This window comes from Paroedura picta, chromosome 8, assembly GCF_049243985.1.
Source record: "Paroedura picta isolate Pp20150507F chromosome 8, Ppicta_v3.0, whole genome shotgun sequence".
Lineage (NCBI taxonomy): Eukaryota > Metazoa > Chordata > Lepidosauria > Squamata > Gekkonidae > Paroedura > Paroedura picta.
This window is the reverse complement of record NC_135376.1, coordinates 15,800,930-15,819,445: the sequence shown is the minus strand read 5'-3', so window position 1 is coordinate 15,819,445 and position 18,516 is coordinate 15,800,930. Positions and strand designations below refer to the sequence as shown.

The 18,516-nt window shown below is 43.9% G+C and overlaps 1 protein-coding gene across 1 annotated transcript in view; it reads right to left on the bottom strand.

Moving 5' to 3' along the window:
- WDR49 (WD repeat domain 49) overlaps positions 1–18,516 on the bottom strand; it is a 125,163-nt gene that overhangs the window by 51,648 nt on the left and 54,999 nt on the right. Inside the window, exons 9-10 of the mRNA XM_077348499.1 lie at positions 7,821–7,985; positions 3,221–3,336 (exon numbers count right to left, since the gene is read on the bottom strand). Coding sequence (XP_077204614.1) covers positions 3,221–3,336; positions 7,821–7,985 — 281 coding nt within the window. The remainder of the gene's footprint in view (positions 1–3,220; positions 3,337–7,820; positions 7,986–18,516) is intronic.

Genomic DNA, 18,516 nt, shown 5'->3' with positions numbered 1-18,516 from the left:
GATATATCAAGTAAAGCAGATTTTTCACTTTGCAGAAGCTTAAAGACTCCGCAAAGCAGTTGCGTTTCTAATCTATCAAGCGATTCCTTAATCTCGTAATAGTTAATAATGTCTTATTTTGTTTTGATTAGGAGCCAATTCCTACAGCCATATTCATCATGTGATAACTGTAAACACCATTTGATAAATGCTTAGTAGAGCTTTGTTATTAGATGGAAACAGGATCCTTCAGCAGAGACAAGTTTGAAGAATGAGTTTACATCTTGAATTTACGCAGAGGCGATAGAAAACACTTGATAGTCTTATCGCCGGTTTGGCACCTATTGTAAAATTAACCACACAGTCAAATAGGAGGTAATGATTCACATTAACTGGCCGTCCAAGCTTCACACATCCTGTTTATCAAATATCTATAATTATCATATGAATAAGATAATGTGTAAAAGTAAGCTTTAAGTGTTTCTGATAATTACCACCTCATCAAATTTCACGAGGCAACCTCGACATTTTAAACTACATTGTTCCAAAATTTTGGTTCTGCAAATAGCATTATCTACTATAATTAATGAGATTTTTTTTTTATTACTACAGTTCTGGTTTTGTACAAAAAAAAAAAAAAAAAAGCTTTCCGTTCTTGGAGTTTCAAAGGAGAAGGAAATGCACCAAAGCAATTTATTCCATCCTAATTTCCAACTCCTCGGCATAATTTTACAGTGAATAACAGGCAATGAAAATTACCTCTGCAGAGGAAGCCGTTTCTGTCTGCTGTCTACATTTTCAAATTTATGGACAGAAGGATTTCTAATTAAGTCTGCTATAATTTCTTCCTCAGCATCTGTGGAACATCTCGGTGTAGATAATACAAATCCTTCCTCACAGAAACATTAATGCATTTGATGATTTTTCAGCTTCCAGCCGCAAAATGGATCCGTGGGGCCTCATCAAAGCAAGGAACGCTGCTGCCAACATCACAATCACAATCCCTTGCCCAATGGAGGTTTCCCAACGGCTCCACTTTGGATAGGGTAACACTGGGGGGCAATGTCAAGGCTCCTTTGACCATAAGTCTATAGCTAGACATCCATTTTAGAAAACAGACCCAGGAACACATCCAGTTTTTGAACACAAAGAGCTGATGAATAGGGACCATCAAATGGAGGGAGAGGGAACAGGTTTAGACAATGGTGTGTGACACGACCTGTCTGACATCAACCTGAGGCAGGAATCGGATTCATAAAGGCTTCGTGTAGAAAAAAAGGATGCCCATCCCCACCTCTGTACCATCCAGGTAACATTGCCTGGTCTGAGAAATTCTGTCCATCTCAAAAACAGGAGAAAGTCTGTAGGAATCAGGAACCCATATGATCAGGCAACTGTGTGGACCATCTGCATCTAAAACTAAGTGGCACAGAGAGGGATCTGTTCTATTTGTTCACCATATGAAGAGAAGTATAAAGCTGTCCTATACGGAGTCAGATCATTGGTTAAGCAAGCTTAGTATTGTCCACTCCAATTGGGAGAAGCTTGTCTTAGGTTCTCAGGCAACTAAAGGGTTCCCCTTCACACACACCTATTATTTATAGTTAAGGATGCCAAGTAGGGTTGCCACTGCAGCTGGGGGAACTCCCATTCCTGCCCTGCATTGCCAGGCCTTAGTACAAAAGGTGGGTGGAGAAAAAAAAGGTGGGTTTGATGTCAGAACACCACCAGAAGAGCTGGCTTTATACCCCACTTTTCACTACCCAAAGGAGTGTCCAAGCAACATACAGTCACGTTCCCTTCCTCTCCCCACAATAGACACCCTGGGTGGAAGGTGGGGCTGAGAGAGCTCTGACAGGACTGCTCTGTGAGAACAGCTCTAGCAGGACTGTGAGTAACCCAAGGTCACCAAGCTGGCTGCACATGGAGGAGCAGGGAATCGAATCCAGCTCACTAGGTTAGAATCCTCCACTCTTAAACACGACACCATGATGGCTCTAGGAATTCTATTTATCATAGAGATTGGGGGTTCCTAGACTATTGTGTGGAACAGTAATGTCATTTCTAGGACTTCACCCCAAAGTGATGTTAATGCATCAGTGATGTTTCTTCCTCCTAGGCCCCCGTCTCAAACAGGTTCAGGATATGGAGGGTGGGGGGCAAGTGGAAGTTCTAACCTGAAGGACAGAACCTACCGGATACTTGAAACAAAGTTGTGTAACTATGCCTGGGTGAGTTAATCATCACATGGTTTCATTTTAAGACTTCTGTCCTAACCAGGATCATAAACCAAATAATACTGACCAATTAACAGAGGAGAGAAGCATTAGCCGTGGTTTATCTACCTGCATAATTGGGAAGACATCCTGTTTGACCTTTAGATTTGCCACTAAATTTCAGCTCTGGAGAAATTCAAGTCAAAGATGCTGGGTCCTTTTCAGACAAAGTATGTGAGGAGTTTCAAGGGGAGGCAAAAGAAACTCGACATGACGAATGATGTCACTCAGGAGAGCTTTTTGCCTTTTCAAAACTGCTGTCAAATTTTAGCAATAGTGAAGCATGAGGTGCATTTGGAGGGTCCCGTTCAAGTGAGAGATATCCACAAAATTTGAGATAAATTGAAATTACCTGAATAAGATTAATGAAATGTGAGGTACAGTGAAATCTGGATGAGGCCATCTTTCCAGGGGGGAAAGACGTACCAAGGCTAAAGACACCATTGCTTTATATTTTCTGCTTATTGTTCAGTTCATGTTACACTTGTGTACCCACCCCTTCACTGGCTTTCTCCTCATATTGACCCACTATTTTCAGACAAAAAAGTCATGTCATATTCAAATTCAGTTGGTAGCACCACTTCAGTGATGATGAAGTGCAAAACAGCCAGCATAACAAGTGCTCATAAAATATACCCCTTCTATTTTTACAGTTTAATCTTGAGTCTATTAAATCTTGCGAATAATCTTGCTGCCCTCCACACGGCATTCTAAAATGGTGGCCCTCTTCAAGGCAGAGGAGATCCTTTCTTGCTGCATTACACCTTTGAGTAGCACGTCCCTCCTCAAAGGTCCTCCAGCCATTATTAAATCTTTTCTTAGATTCAGTTATCAAACACCTTTGAATTAGTTTCACAGCCTGGAAAGATAAGAATTAAAAGATTGTATCTCCCAGGAAATGGCAGCAAGGGAACACTTTCACCACTTACGAACTTCTAAAGATTTTAGTATGATATCTACAGTACCTGTCCCAGCCTAGAACCAATATTGTTCGGCTTAGCACCAAGATCTGGGAAATTTCAACAGCTCGGTCCCTTCCAGCATTAAGTTGATAATGACAATGTCCATTGAAGTCCCAAATCTGTAATTCAGATTTTTAAAATCAGAAATAATAACTAGGACAGGCCTACCTAATTCTTAATGAAGTCTCATTTAACCATTGATATTTTCAATTGTCAAGTCTTAACACTTAACATGGGACAGATTAACAGAAAACAATGCACAGATTTAGAAAATATAGGCAGCCTAAGGAGGTGGTGAGCTCCCCCTCACTGGCAGTCTTCAAGCAAAGGTTGGATACACACTTTTCTTGGATGCTTTAGGATGCTTTGGGCTGATCTTGCGTTGAGCAGGGGGTTGGACTAGATGGCCTGTATGGCCCCTTCCAACTCTATGATTCTATGAATATTTAATTTCAGTTTATTTTCCTTTTGTAGACACTAGGGGTTTCAGAGCCTCCAGGTGCAGCCTGAAGATCTCCCAGATCTCCAGACAATAGCAATCTGTTCCCTGGGAAAAAATGGTTACTTTGGAAGGTGGACTCTCTGACATTATACCCTGCCAAGGGTCCTTCCCAGTTCTACCCCCAAATCTCTAGGAATTTCATGACCCAGAGTTGCCAATCCTAAAACACACACACATTTATTAAAAATGCTACTGCTATAGGCTACGCACACATTTCTAGTTCTTGTAGCTCAAATTATGGCAGGTTGAGATTAATGGCTTCATATTATCCATGGGAACCAACTTTCTCCTTGAGTTAGAATTCTACCCCAACATGTTGCATACAAAACCTCCCAGCCCTGGCACAGGGTACACTTTTGGGTGCGTTCCTGGATGTTCAGTGGCAGATTTAGAGATAACATGGAAGGGAGGGGAAAGTATTACAACCTGTTTCTACAAACTCAGTCCATTCATAAAATTTAAAATTTTGGATGTGACCCATAATGCAAATATGACATGACAGGATTAGAGAAGAGTGTATTTACAGGACCCAGTTCAGTTAAATCAAGACTAAGTCCAGTTCAGAAATCAATGGAATGGATTAGTGGTCATGTCTAACTTAATAATGATATCTTGCTGCATGACAGCCACAATTGCAGCTCTTACTGGTGCCGCTGGTTGATGCAGATGAGGAGCTGGGCAGCAACAAGGGTACACCTGGCTGAACATGACTGCAGCATGCAAAGTCATGCCGCTTGATAACACAGCTTGTCAATGGGGGAGGGGGAAAGCACAGGCCTTAAAAGGCACCATGAGCGCAAGCCCAGCCTCTTTCACGCAGTTGTAGTTTATGTTGGCCTACATTTAGGTATTTTGAGTGTTGAATTCATCAGAGCTGGCAGTTATGCATGAGATGGAGACTGTTTGGCAGGGAGTTCATTCTGCATATTGGACTCCCCAGGTTAGGAGCCTCTATAAGAGATGGCAGGTGGCAAGTGGGCACCGACCAGGCTGTGAAGGCAGGGAAGCTCACCTTGCCAGGTAGACTGGGTAGGACCAAAGGAAGTATGCACCCCCCTTGGTGCCCCAGGTAACACTTCTCTTGGACGGGATCCCAGCAGCCTGGGGACCTGCGTTCCCAACTGGGAACTGAAGGATTCCCCAGGGTGCAATTGGGATCCAGGTATGTGGTCGGCTGATCACCAGTCCAGGCTCCCTCTCCCATGCTGGGCCAACACTCCTTTGGAGAGTTTGTAATAAAGCTGTGGCCATGTTTAAGCCAAAATATGTGCGCGTGTCCTCTTTAAGCCCCCAAATGCCCTCATACTAGTCAACCAGTTTTAATTGGATTCGTGGCCTTTTCATACATTGCCAGTAATCCTAACCCAGGAGGGTGGACCCTTTCTCTGCTCACTGTGGACAGTGTCTTCTGCTGTGGAGCTGACTTCTTCTGCAAGAACCAATAATCTTTATGCAGCCTTTGTGGATTCAGAAATGCTTATAACCAAGGATGTGACTTCTGAGGCAGCCTCCACAATAGCTGGAAAGAAGCATGAGAACAATGTCACCTTATCCAGGCCGCTTTGTGTAACACTATGGTTGAACTTTACGCTCCACAACGTTCAAACAAAACATTGTATGGAGGAACAACTACCAGTCGTCTAAATATAAGAAGAAGAGTTGGTTTTTATACCCCTCTCTTCACTGCCCGAAGGAGTCTCAAAATTGCCTTACCTTCCTCTTCCCACAGCAGACACTCTGTGAGGTAGGTGGGGCTGAGAGAGAACAGCTCTATCAGGACTCTAACTAGCCCAAGGTCACCCAGCTGGCTGCATGTGGAGGAATGGGGAATCAAACCCAGCTTGCCAGATTAAAGGCCATTGCTCTTAACTATTACACTGAGCTCATAGAAGACATTTTGTTCTTGTTAGGTGTCCGACCCATTGCGACCCCATGGACAATGATCCTCCAGGCCTTCCTGTCCAGGCCTTCCTGTCCTCTACCATTCCTCAAAGTCCATTTGGTCAACATTAAAAAGTGGAACCACTAATAATAAAACACTGGATAGAAAAATTCCATAGAACAGAACTCTTAACTGTATGTGTTGTAGGTAATTCTTTAAAAAAAAAAAACTGGAGTAAAGAATTATGTAAGCTGCTTCACATCCTCATTTTGGGGGGAAGGAGGGGTATATAGGAAGAAAATAAATAAAATAAACTTAAGAAAAAGCTCAGGATGGGAGAGAAGCCAGTTGGATTTTAAGACCGAATACAAATCTGTCCTGGGGAAACTCATTATAGTCCTGTGTTGTTGTTATTAATCAATCAGGTTAAAGGACAGTGAGAACAGAGTGAGTGGGACTAAAGAAATGGGAAACATGCAAAATATTCCAGGGAGCAAAATGGCACAAAACACAGGGTTGTCAATGCTAGTTTTGGCAAATTTGGGGGTAGATCCTAGACAGGGTAGGGAGAGGGAGGGGAAAGACCTCAACATGCAGTCCATCCTCCAAATCTGCCCTGTCTTCCAGAGGAAGAGATTTCTGTCATCAGTTGATCAGCTGTAATTCTGGGAGATCTGCTGATCCTGTTTAACAATATATCCATAAACAGAAATCTAGAACTAACAACACCAACATTCCTGCCTTTGAAATGAGACTTGTGTATCCACCCTGTAAAAACTAACATGAGCTTGGAGCATGTTTTATCTTCTTCGTTGTGATAAATCCTGTTTTGTTTTGTTTGTTTGTTTTTTTGCAACATTACGACTTGTAATTGCCTGCTAGAGTAGCTGACAATTGGAAAATAAATAACTGCCATTTATCATTGATTTAGAGTTGTTTCTTAGTCTTTTGCTAAGAGAGTGTATGAAATTACATCCTGTACGTAAAGCTGTTTGAGCAGTGGAACTGCGAGGTCTTTCTAATTGCATCCAATTAAAACCGGGGAAGGTATCTGAACATCGGATGGAATGGAGTGCTGTATTAAGCAAAGATCACCCAAACGCTTGAACTGCACTTGCGCATCTGCATAGCCTTTAAGGCAGGGGGTAGTCAACCTGTGGTCCTCCAGATGTCCATGGACTACAATTCCCATGAGCCCCTGCCAGCAAACGCATGGGAATTGTAGTCCATGGACATCTGGAGGACCACAGGTTGACTACCCCTGCTTTAAGGCACTGTGAACCCGAGGTCAAAAATTATCTTTGTTGGCAGACTGAATACACATCCAAAGCAGAAAACAAACAAGCAAAAACCCCAAACCCCTTGCTATTCATGGATAATGAGCATCTCCAATGAAAATGGCAGCTTAGCTTAGCCAGTGTGGTATAGTGGTTAGAACAGGTTTTCTCAAACAGGATTTTGTGAAACCAAGGAGTTTCCTGAATGGGTAAAGGAAAAGGTATCCCCTGTTCAAGCACCGGGTCATGTCTGACCCTTGGGGTGACGCCCTCTAGCATTTTCATGGCGGGTGGTTTGCCAGTGCCTTCCCCAGTCATTACCGTTTACTCCCCAGCAAGCTGGGTACTCATTTTACCAACCTCGGAAGGATGGAAGGCTGAGTCAACCTTGAGCCGGCTGCTGGGATCGAACTCCCAACCTCATGGGCAGACAGCTTCAGACAGCATGTCGCTGCCTTACCACTCTGCGCCACAAGAGGCTCTTCCTGAATGGGTAGGAATTGATTAATTTTTAATATATATATTTTTTTAAACGTTAAACATTTATCAGGTGATTTGACTATACATGGTCATGGTCAACCTGTCCCCCCTCCCAAAATGCTCTTGACTCAAGTAATGCAAGTGGAGCTGCCCTCACTGAAGGGGAAATCCCCTGTCTCCCTCCAGCAGCCTGATGGGCCCCCATCAGAATCATATCCTCTCTGGCCAGTGGACCCCCCAAAATAGTATGAGGGGTGGAGCCCTACATGGGAAGAAGGAACTGCTGATAATCACCCTCCCCAATTCAGCAGGCAGAAGTGCTTTTCACAAGCCGAAAAGGAGGATAGGAGCCAAACCATAAAACACCCCCTGCCTCCCCTGTGACAGATATACTTCCCACTGTGCACACGTCTGTTTTGCAACATGGCAGCCCTGGTGCTCCAAAATGGCTCTTTTCCAGACCTTCACTGTCCCGTTGGTGCTTCCAGTGAAGAGTCTCGTCTCACTCCCATCCAGAGCCATGGTGCTGATCTCAGCATTCCCATGGCAATGCGTAAACTCTTTGGTTTTCTGCCCGGTATCCACCAGCCAGAAGATGACCGTAGACCCCGTATCCGATGTGATTGCCTGTGAAAAAGAAAACATACAAGCATGCATAAAAGTTGCTGGGAAGCCAAAACGGCACAGTGGTTGCAGCATCAGATCAGGATCTGGGAGAAAAGGGAGGCTGGTCTTTTTGGTGGGAGGGAGCACTGGATTCAAACCCAGGTCTCACATCTGTTGTTAAGTCCTTTATCGTCTGCATGCCAATCTGCTGCCATTTACATCTTACCAATCTTAGTTGTATTTATTGTTCAGTTACTTATGCACCTTTATTCCAATTAGCCTTCCCTGGCACCTAACCTCCCCCCTACCTATATGGAACATTTAAGGAAATCTGTTTCAATGTTATTGAAGGAGCTTGCATCTGCACATGCTAAACCTCTCAGTTCCTGTTCATGCCCAGAGTTGAACCACCCAGTGTAAATCCAGTGGTGTTACTACTAGATTTAAATGTTGTTCTCACATCAGTTTGTTAACCCTTCCATTTTTATGCGGATTTACTGCCATTCACAGATCTTGACAACTGCCTTAATCCCATCTCAGCTATAATTTCCCTGTAACTCATGCATTTTGACTCTAGCTAACCCTTTCTGGCAATTAACACCCCACGCTACTTATATGTAATGGTTGAGGAAATTTTGTTTCACAGTATCTGAAGAAATGTCCACGCACAGAAAAGCTTATACTTTGAATAACACTTCCTTGTTCTTAAAGGTACCATTGGACTCAAACTTTGTTCTGCTGCTTAAGACCAACATGGCTACTAGCCTGAATTTAGCTCAGGCTTCCTCAACCTTTTTTCCCATGGAGTAACCCCCCAAATATTCTTCAGGCTTTGAATAATCCTGCAAATGATGCTAGCTGTCTACACCTCTCTCACATGTCACTGGAAGTTACATGTTTACAGTGTGCAAGGCATCACTAATAAAATTAAGTGCTTGTTAAATAAGAAGTTAGTTTTATTTTTGTATGTGCAATGCCTTGCCTGAGCAAAGCAAGGAAGCATTCATCTCAGCGGTCATAAAGCCAACCATGCAAAGCAGCAATTCTCCTTGGAGAAAATGATCTGTGTGATCTGGAAATCACTTGTAACTCTGGGAGATCTCCAGGCACCACCAGGAGATTGGCAATACGAGCAAGACCTGAGAATATATTCCACTAGAGTTGGAAATGACGGCCAGGGCGTGGGGAAACCTGGGAAGAAAGGAATCCTTGTGCAGGGTATGCACAGTCCTTGTACTGAAACCAGGTGTAATAACTCTCAGCTAACAATACCAGCCTCCCAGTGGGACCTGGGAATCCCCTGAAATTACAGCTCATCTCCACACTACAGAGATCTGTTTCCCTGGAGAAAATGGCTTTTGGAGGGTAGTCTGTGGCATTAGACACAGTCCTGCTTGAATATCTAAATCTCTTTGCTCGCAACAGCCTTTCTCCAGCCATTTTCTGCCAGTGGGGCTCTGAGAAGAAATTCTGAGAGAGGGGAAATGGGAGAAGCCAATGGGAGGAGTACAGCAGATTCAGTTCTTCCCTCCCATTCCTTTTCCATTGTGTATCAATTCAACAAGACCACCACAGACAAGATGGATGAGCAGGAAGCCACTCTGTCTTCCTGATTCCTATATATATAGGAGAGCCAGTTTGGTGTCGTGGTTAGGAGTGCGGACTTCTAATCTGGCATGCCTGATTCGATTCTGCGCTCCCCCACATGAAACCAGCTGGATGACCTTGAGCTCGCTACAGCACTGATAAAACTGTTCAGACTGAGCAGTGATATCAGGGCTCTCTCAGCCTCACCCACCCCACAGGGTGTCTGTTGTGGGGAGAGGAATGGGAAGGCAACTGTAAGCTGCTTTGAGCCTCCTTCGGGTAGGACAAAAGCGGCATATAAGAACCAACTCTTCTTCTTCTTCTTCTATATTAAATCCTCCCAACTGAAGTAACCCCCCCCTGGAGCTCTGGAGTAACCCTGGGATTACTAGTAACCCTGGTTGAGCACGACTGATCTAGATCTAGGTGCACTTCACTTATATAATTATCCACAGCTGAAATGCAAATCCAAATAGGGGGTGAAAATGGACATTGATTTTCTCATCTTCTTTCTTTCAACTCATTAGAAGATTTATCTTCTTGCCTTATTAAAGTTTATGGGCTGGTTCTTATCCCATCTTTAAATACCTGCCTTTGCAGCGAGCGCCGCTGAACGAAAGAGCAATGATTTCACTGCTGTTATCATTCAATGGAGGAGAGCCTTGGTCCCTCCAAAGATAACAACTGGGATTCAGAGGGGGACAAAGTGCCCTTCGCATTGAGAATGCAGCACCTTTGGAGGGCACGTGAGACAAACCGCTCTGCAGGCTGAGGCGAGATAAGCCATCCCGACTTATCTTAGCAAATCGATCCATTGAGTAATGGATCTTAAAAGATGATCTAGGGAATGTCTCAGAATCCATTAGTTTCAATTTGGAATTGTAACCGTGTAGTCAGTTACTATTGAGCCTCTTGTGGCGCAGGGTGGTAAGGCAGCAGACATGCAGTCTAAAAGCTCTGCCCATGAGGCTGGGAGTTTGATCCCAGCAGCCGGCTCAAGGTAGACTCAGCCTTCTATCCTTCCGAGGTCGGTAAAATGAGTGCCCAGCTTGCTGGGGGGTAAACGGTAATGACTGGGGAAGGCACTGGCAAACCACCCCACATTGAGTCTGCCATGAAAACGCTAGAGGGTGTCACCCCAAGGGTCAGACATGACCTGATGCTTGCACAGGGGATACCTTTACCTTCACCTTTAGTCAGATACTAAAAACTGGAGGAAAGATCATCTGGACAGATTACGCTCTGGCCCTGTTGATGGCTGTGGCCTGTTTCGTTGCTCAACAAAACGAATTCACTTCTTGCGACATCTTGCATGATTTATTGCAGTATGGTCGATTCCCACCAGCCATACCTGATAATTATTTATCCAAACATTATATCCTTGCCAAAAAAAAGGAGGTCCCAAGTGGTTGTGGTTTTCACTAGCACATACAAGAAATACATGATCAGTATACATGGACTCTAGCAAAGCTGTTTCCATGTGGTAGAGCCCTATGGCATCCTGTCTGATATCTATAGTTCCCCTTTATAGATGTTACAAGACTTGAATGGGAAAGTGGTTGCAAGGGCACCCATGGTATTAAGAAAATAACCTTCCATTCTTAATTTTATAGACTTCTTTTCTGGTCCATTTAACTAGGTCAGAGATAGCTGTTCCTACTCACCAAAGGGTATTTTTACATTTTTCAAAGAGATTAGAGGGGCAGATTCAAATTCTAAAGGCGACAATTAAGAAAAACGCCATCAGAACACTCCTTCGGCTCTAACAAAGGAATTCTCAACCAACTTAAAATGGATCTTTGAGGAGTTTATATCTTAAAGAATTTTGCAGGATGATATTCCACTTTCACAAGGCTTCCAGGTATGGTCATCTCTATTCTACATCAGCATCCCAGCTACTGTAGTGGACTTACATTGATCCCCTGGGGGCATTAAGAGGTGGTGTGTCACTGCTTGCCCTCTATGTAGCCACCCCAGACTTCCTTGGTGATCTCCCATCCAAATACTCCCCAAAGCTGACCTGAGATGTGACAAGCTCAGGCCAGCTTGGGCTTTCCAGGTCATAGTTCTTGCTAGCTTAGATCAGTTCATTAGCTTTTTTTTGGTAGATCACTCAATGAGAGCATCATCTTTCTCCATTGTTGTTCCAGCACTGCAAAACATCCATCTAGATGTCTGAAATGCTGTCTCATTATTCTGGATATTGTGCAAAAACTACTAATGGAACTGGTGTTGCTTTGTTATTAGACTTGATTGAGCTGCTAGTGTTGGGGAACTGAATTTTTTATGATTCACGGATGTTTTGTTTAATGGAATGGAATTGTGGTAAACTGCCCCATCTTGGAGAAGTATACATGTTCAAATAAATTTGAACATCATGGATCAAGCGCCCTTCCTTCCAAAACAATGGCATGTTTATAGAAGCTACTTATAATCATTACAAGAATTATGGGCCACACAATACTGGCACAAATTGCCATCAAATCACAGCTGACTTATGGCAATCTCACAGGGGTTTCAAGATAAGAAAGAACATAAGTTCTTTGCCTGGTGACCCCATAGGGTTTTCCGGGTAAGAGAGAATAGAGATGGTTTGCCCGCCTCTGTGCGGCATCCCTGGAATTCCTCAGTGGCCACTCAAGTACTAAGCAGGGCTGAGAATGCTAAACTTCAGAAATCTACCAAGATTGGGTTAGACTGGGCCACCCAGATCTGGGAGACCACATGATATCTGTGCTGTCTTATACAATATTTATGCTCTCTATACTTAACTTATTAGGTTGAATCCAGACCCTTTGTCACTAAATCCCTCCCAGCTCCCCTTCTTACTACATTCCATATCTAACATGACATTGTCTATGCAAGTGTCATGATCCCCAGCATAGGTTTTTTTTCTTTTGCAGAAAAGGGGGACCCCCTTCTTCTTCTTCTTCTTTTACTAGCTGAAAATCTAGTTGGAACCAGCCCTTGACAACATTGGGTGGAATCTTATGGATCTGTTCTGCTAGAAGTGACCTTTCCTTCTGGCGCAAAAATGTTCAATTGACACAAAAGGTCCTTTAAGCCTCTTGCCAGGCAAAAAAACTCCTTGTGCTGAGGAAATGGGCCACTTCTGGTAGGGCAGCTACACTGGATCCAACCCACAGTTCCAGAAGCAAGGCTGCAGTTGGGTACTCTGAAATATCACCCGAATGTTAAATAAATATAAAGAAATTATGGTTAGATAAGGGAAGGGAGCCAGCTGCCCTTCAACTTGGGTAATTAAATGAATCTGCCTTGCTAAGCAGTGATATGCTGCATACTTATTGTGTTAAATTAGCTGTGCTCCTCCAAAGCCCTAAAAACATCATTACAAATGGTGCCCAAGTGGAATTTTAATTGCAACCCAAAGTGCTTTTAATAATAGAAGTATTACCAGTGGTCGGTTCTACTGTAGACTCTCCTTCAAAGGTGTCAGGAGACTGCAATGAAAGTGTCTGCCATTGCACTGAGGTAGTCTAAATTAAACCACCTGTGTCTTACTCTTGGCAGTGACTGAAAAGGACCAAACTGAAGTATGTACCAAAGGGTACTCTTCATTGTGTGACTGCACTGGCCCAGCATGAAGGGCCTGCTGTTCTGTTTTTGATTGTCCAACAGCCTTCTCTCTCTTTTTGCTGCCTGGCTAGTTAAAGTCAAAAGGAGGCAGGGGATAGGGAGTTTCGGAGAAATGGATAAAGCCATCTTAGAAAGCCAGAGAGTATCTCGACGTCCAACTTTGGTTGAAGATGTCTCAGCAGACAGCATGCTCAACAAGGTCAAATAGTATTTTATGATAGAACTGACTGTCCTTATGAATCATGATTGTATCAGGTGCACAGTCATACTGGTCTTTAGCAGAAGAGGGAGAATCAAAGATTGACTAGATTTCCAGGGTATAAGCTTTCAAGAATCAATACTGTCTTTGTCAGAGGGTTAGTCAACCTGTGGTCCTCCAGATGTTCATGGACTATAATTCCCATGAGCCCCTGCCAGCAAACGCTCATGGGAATTGTAGTCCATAGACATCTGGTGGATCACAGGCTGACTACCCCTGCAACAGTTGAAGGGAGCTTTTACTCTTGAAAGTATATGGTAATCTTGTTGGTCATTAAGGTGCTCCAGGGCCTATTCTGCACATCCTGGATAATGCACTTTCAAAGTGCTTTGGCAACTGGATTTTCATGTGCAGAACAGGAAAATCTACTTCTAAAGTCCATTGCAAGTGTGTTATCCAACACGTGCGGAATGGCTGTGAAAGAGGCTTTGAGGGAAGTGTCAGAACTTCTTGGGACTCTTTCCTGTTTTATAGCACCCATATAGGGTTGTCAGCTCCGAGTTGGGGAATTCCTTACGATTTTGGCATGGAGTTTGGGGATGGTGGGGTTTGGAGAGGAGAGGAACCTCAGCCTCCAAAGCAGCCCTTTTATCCAGAAGCAAAGATCCTTGTCATCTGAAAATTAGTAGTAATGCTGGAGGTCCCAACAGATCAGAAGGATTGCAACCTTATGCCCACACCCCACTATGACCTCATCAGTACCCAAGCCTAAGCACCTTTCCGAAGCATTATGAGCACTTGGCTGAACTTTGCGGTTCAAGGATGAATCCGTCTAGGGAAGAGACATTTCAATTAATTCAATGAAATCTTATTCCACCAGGATCATTTTGGATTTGTTGCCAACTCTGAGCTGTTTGGGATGGGACAGGATTTATACCTAAATGCAGAAAGCACATGGGGATTATTTGTTTGAGAGATTATTTTTTCTGCCTCTTTGCTTCTCCTCTCCCAGAGAACTTTTGACCTATGCAAGGCACACATCTTTTTTTGTACATGCTCTCTCTGTTTTGACCATCCATACTTCCTCCCTTTTATAACCAACCCCTGGCATTCATTGCTGCTGTTTCCAGTTTAGGGCGCTTGTTAGAGCCATGACCTTTTTGACTGCCATACATTTCCCCTTTTCTTTTGCAAAAACTGTTGCTAACATCTTCCTTCGTTGTTTCCATCCTGTTCTGCTGCTCCTGCTGCTTTAACACTTCCCGCTTCAGGGCTGCCCCTTCACTGATATTGATTGGACTAGCCAGGAACTGTCACACCAGCAACACGTTTGATCAACTTTAAATGTCCTGTTTGCACGTCTGATGGCAAGTTGGGGGGCTTTTTGCACAGTAAGAAGAGGCAAAACCAAGTATGGCACAGAGCATGTGCTCACAAGGAGCTGTGGCCAATCACAGGTCTCTGATGAGAATACGTGTAACGTGTACATTTGGAAATACTTTCGGCCCATGTCACATTTTCCAGTCTATATTTAAAACATCGTAAGTTTACATATAACATGTGAAGTTTATCTTCGGTGCACTCATAAAAATATCTGGGTCTTTTGTGGTCTCTCATTTATGATTTTTTTTCCCTGCAGTGGTAAGTGAACCTTTAGCCTAAGAATTTGCAGCTATATTTCATCTTATACTGTTGTGTTTATTCAGACGCCAGGTGCTTGATGCTCACAATACAAGACAAACTGTAGTCATATGGAATTTCACACAAACACATACCTTGGATGGCCATTTTGGGGAGGGCTTTTGGAGGAAGCATGTAAAATTTCTTAATGCATGCACCTGTCAAGTCACAACTGATTTATGGTGACCCCGGCAAGGAGTTTTCAAGGGAAGTTATGTAGTGGTGGTTGCCCATTGCCTTCTTCTCCAAAGCTTTACTTGGTGGTCTCCCATCCAAGTCATGATCCTGCTTACTGAAAAGAACAGGCTATACAATTCCAGTCCACAGCCCCTCTCAATTGGCATTGAATGTATGGGAAATGTAGGTAGACAAGTGACAGCAAAACATGGTTTGCATGTGATACACAAGCTATGTCTCTGGCTTAAATTATAAGGTTTCTCCTAGCAACTCCAAGCACAGTGAGGATTTTCCCTGAATGTTCTTTTCCCAGAAAACCCTTCTGATTCCTGAAAAGGTGGTGCTAGGTTTTATGAGACTCATGTGGACAAAAAGCCACCTGACATAGACTTGCACAGACAAAACCCCCAAATTCACATCATAATTTCACATTAAAATTAGCGTTTTGTAGCTCCAGAGGACCCCTTGCCAGCACTATGATTCAATTTGTGCTATATCTGCAATCTGTGCTATAATTATCCAACTTGGACACATCTCCAACCAGTTGCCCAATTATCGACCTCCATACTATTTTTGCCAATACATAATTGAATAGCACCAGCCCCTAAACTGATCTTTCTCTAAGCTCCATCTCCACATGTAATTTTTGGACCATGTGGATATAGCGCACAGGCCCATTATGCACGGCCGCCGAAACGGCGATTTCGGGTCACATGGAAAACGCGGTGGGGGAAGACGCGACGCACACCGGTTATGCACGGGAGGGGGCGCGACAGCAGCAAAACCCAGAGTAACCGATTATGCACGCGGCGATCCAGGCGCCACTTCTGGTTGCGCCCCGGTCACCTGGAAGCTGCGCTTTCTTCCGCGTTTCGCGAACGCGACTTTTTCGGCGGCATGCACCGAAGCTGCGGCCGGTTGCAGCCGGCACCGTGCGTTATTGGTGATTTTAGTCGCCGTCATTCCACCCCGAATGTGCGCTAAAACCCCCGTGCATAATGGGTCACAATGAAGCAAAAGGTCCAGATTCCATTTCTTTTATTAGTGAAATGGATTTCTTTAGTAATCCACCTGCTGTTAGGAAGCCCTTGCCTGGAAAATCAAAAGACCGTGCAAAGCCTTGAAATATCCTGCATAGCAATTGCCCATTTCTGGTATACATTTTTACTAAACGGATGCAAGAGAATTTCTTCCTTCACTGAATGCCTCACTTTTATGCTATGGCTTTATTTTATTTTATTTTTTTAATTAAAACATTTTTTAGCTTTAAAGAAACTCAAGGTGGTTCAGAACCCAGAGGCTCAGTTCAGACCTCTTGTCAAACTACTGCTTGTACCAACTATCAGTTGTACTGTACCAATTGCCAGTGGGAGAGGCTGGGGCTCAGTGATTATCTGCTTTGCATACAGAGCATTGGAGGTTCAATCCCCAGAATCTCTAGCTAAAAGAATCAGGTAGTAATTGACGTAAAAGATTGCCACCCAAGAACCTGGAGATCTGACATCAGAATAGAGAATTCTAATCATGGCAGTAGGCATTCTGATGTTTCAGATAACTTTTTAAAAGTAGCCATGTGGGTCTACAGTAAAAGAGCTAGGCTAGAGTCCCACAAGATTTTCAGGGTGCAAGCCAGGGGTAGTCAAACTGCAGCCCTCCAGATGTCCATGGACTACAATTCCCATGAGCCCCTGCCAGGTTTGGAGGGCCGCAGTTTGACTACCCCTGGTGTAAGCTTTCAAAAGTCAAAATACCCTTCCTCAGATACAAGTACCTACCTGTATCTGTCAGAAGGACCTTTGATTTTAGAATGTTTATGTCTCAACATTTTTGTTGGTCTTTAAGGTACTACTGGATTCCAACATAATTATTATTTTATTATATGAATCTTCAGGTTCTGAATTCTTATTTATGTATGTATTGCATGGAAGGCACTGGCAAGCCACCCCGTATTGAGTCTGCCATGAAAACGCTAGAGGGCATCACCCCAAGGGTCAGACATGACTCGGTGCTTGCACAGGGGATACCTTTACCTTTATTGCATGGAACTGAATGTTTGTATTGGGCTACCCTACAGAAGTCAAACAAGTCACTGCATCTAATGAACATGTCTGCTGATAACAAACTGAAGAGATAGATCAATGGCGTAAGCAGCTTTATGAGTTCATGTGTACCCAGTAACAAAAAGATATGCAAGTTCAAGGCAGGGGTGTGAAGAAGGGACATTGGAAGAAGTTGCTCTCTCCAGAATCGTGGGATTTCTGAGGTTCTGCTGTCTGCAGGAAACAGCCAAGATGATTCCTCTGCAATTGGCTGGATTCATTATGACACTATGATGACATCCCTTTATGTATTTACAGTTTTCCATTTCCGTCCACATTGGCTGAACCATTGCCAGGAACCACTGTGAGCCCCCCGTCAAGCAGTGCTCCAGTGGCTGGAGGTGATCAATCTCTGATTGAATGGAAGAGGGGTAACACAACATTTGGCTTCTTCTCCTCCTTCAATGACTCATTAAGACTGCAGAGAAGAGGATCCAAATGGAAAATCCTTCCTAGCTGTGTCTACTTCACTATTCAAAGCACCAAGGCCAACCATGCATGCATGCTCTATTTCAGGGGTAGTCAAACTGTGGCCCTCCATATGTCCATGGACTACAATTTCCATGAGCCCCTGCCAGCAAATGCTGGCATTAGTCTTGGGAAACAGAGTCTTCCCAAAATAGCCAAAGTGTCAGGAAAGGCCCTTTGTGTCTGCAGAGTGTAATGTAATGAGGGTCACTGAGTGCATCCATTCTCTGTCCTTGCCCAAAGAGAAACATGCATTTAATGCACAAGGTCCTCATAAAATATCATTACTATCTCGCTTGGTCCCTACATGTCAAGTCTCCAGGCAGGGCAGGGAGAGACGGGCAAGCAGCCAAAACAGTCCTGAAGGGAGTATGCAAAGCACAGTCACAGAAGCCAAGGTCAGTATACAGAAATCCATCACTCACAAGCCATGTCTGATAAGGGCAAGACAAAAGTCCATCGTCAAGAGTCACAAGCTGAAGGTCAGTCAGGAAACAGGATGCACCAAGTCTGAGAGCAAAGTTTGGAGGGGCAGTTCCAGTAGGAAAGACATTGCCAGCACAGTGGGCTTCTGCCTCCCACCTCTTTTTAAGCCCAACACACAGCTAATCATGAACAGCTGCCTCGGCTTTCAGAGTGACCCTGTAAAAAGAGTCTGGGAGACCTGTTCTGCCTTGTGCAGCCAATCTTGCAATCCTGTACCAATCCTGTAGGGCAAAGTGCTGCTTCCTGTGCTGCTGCTCTT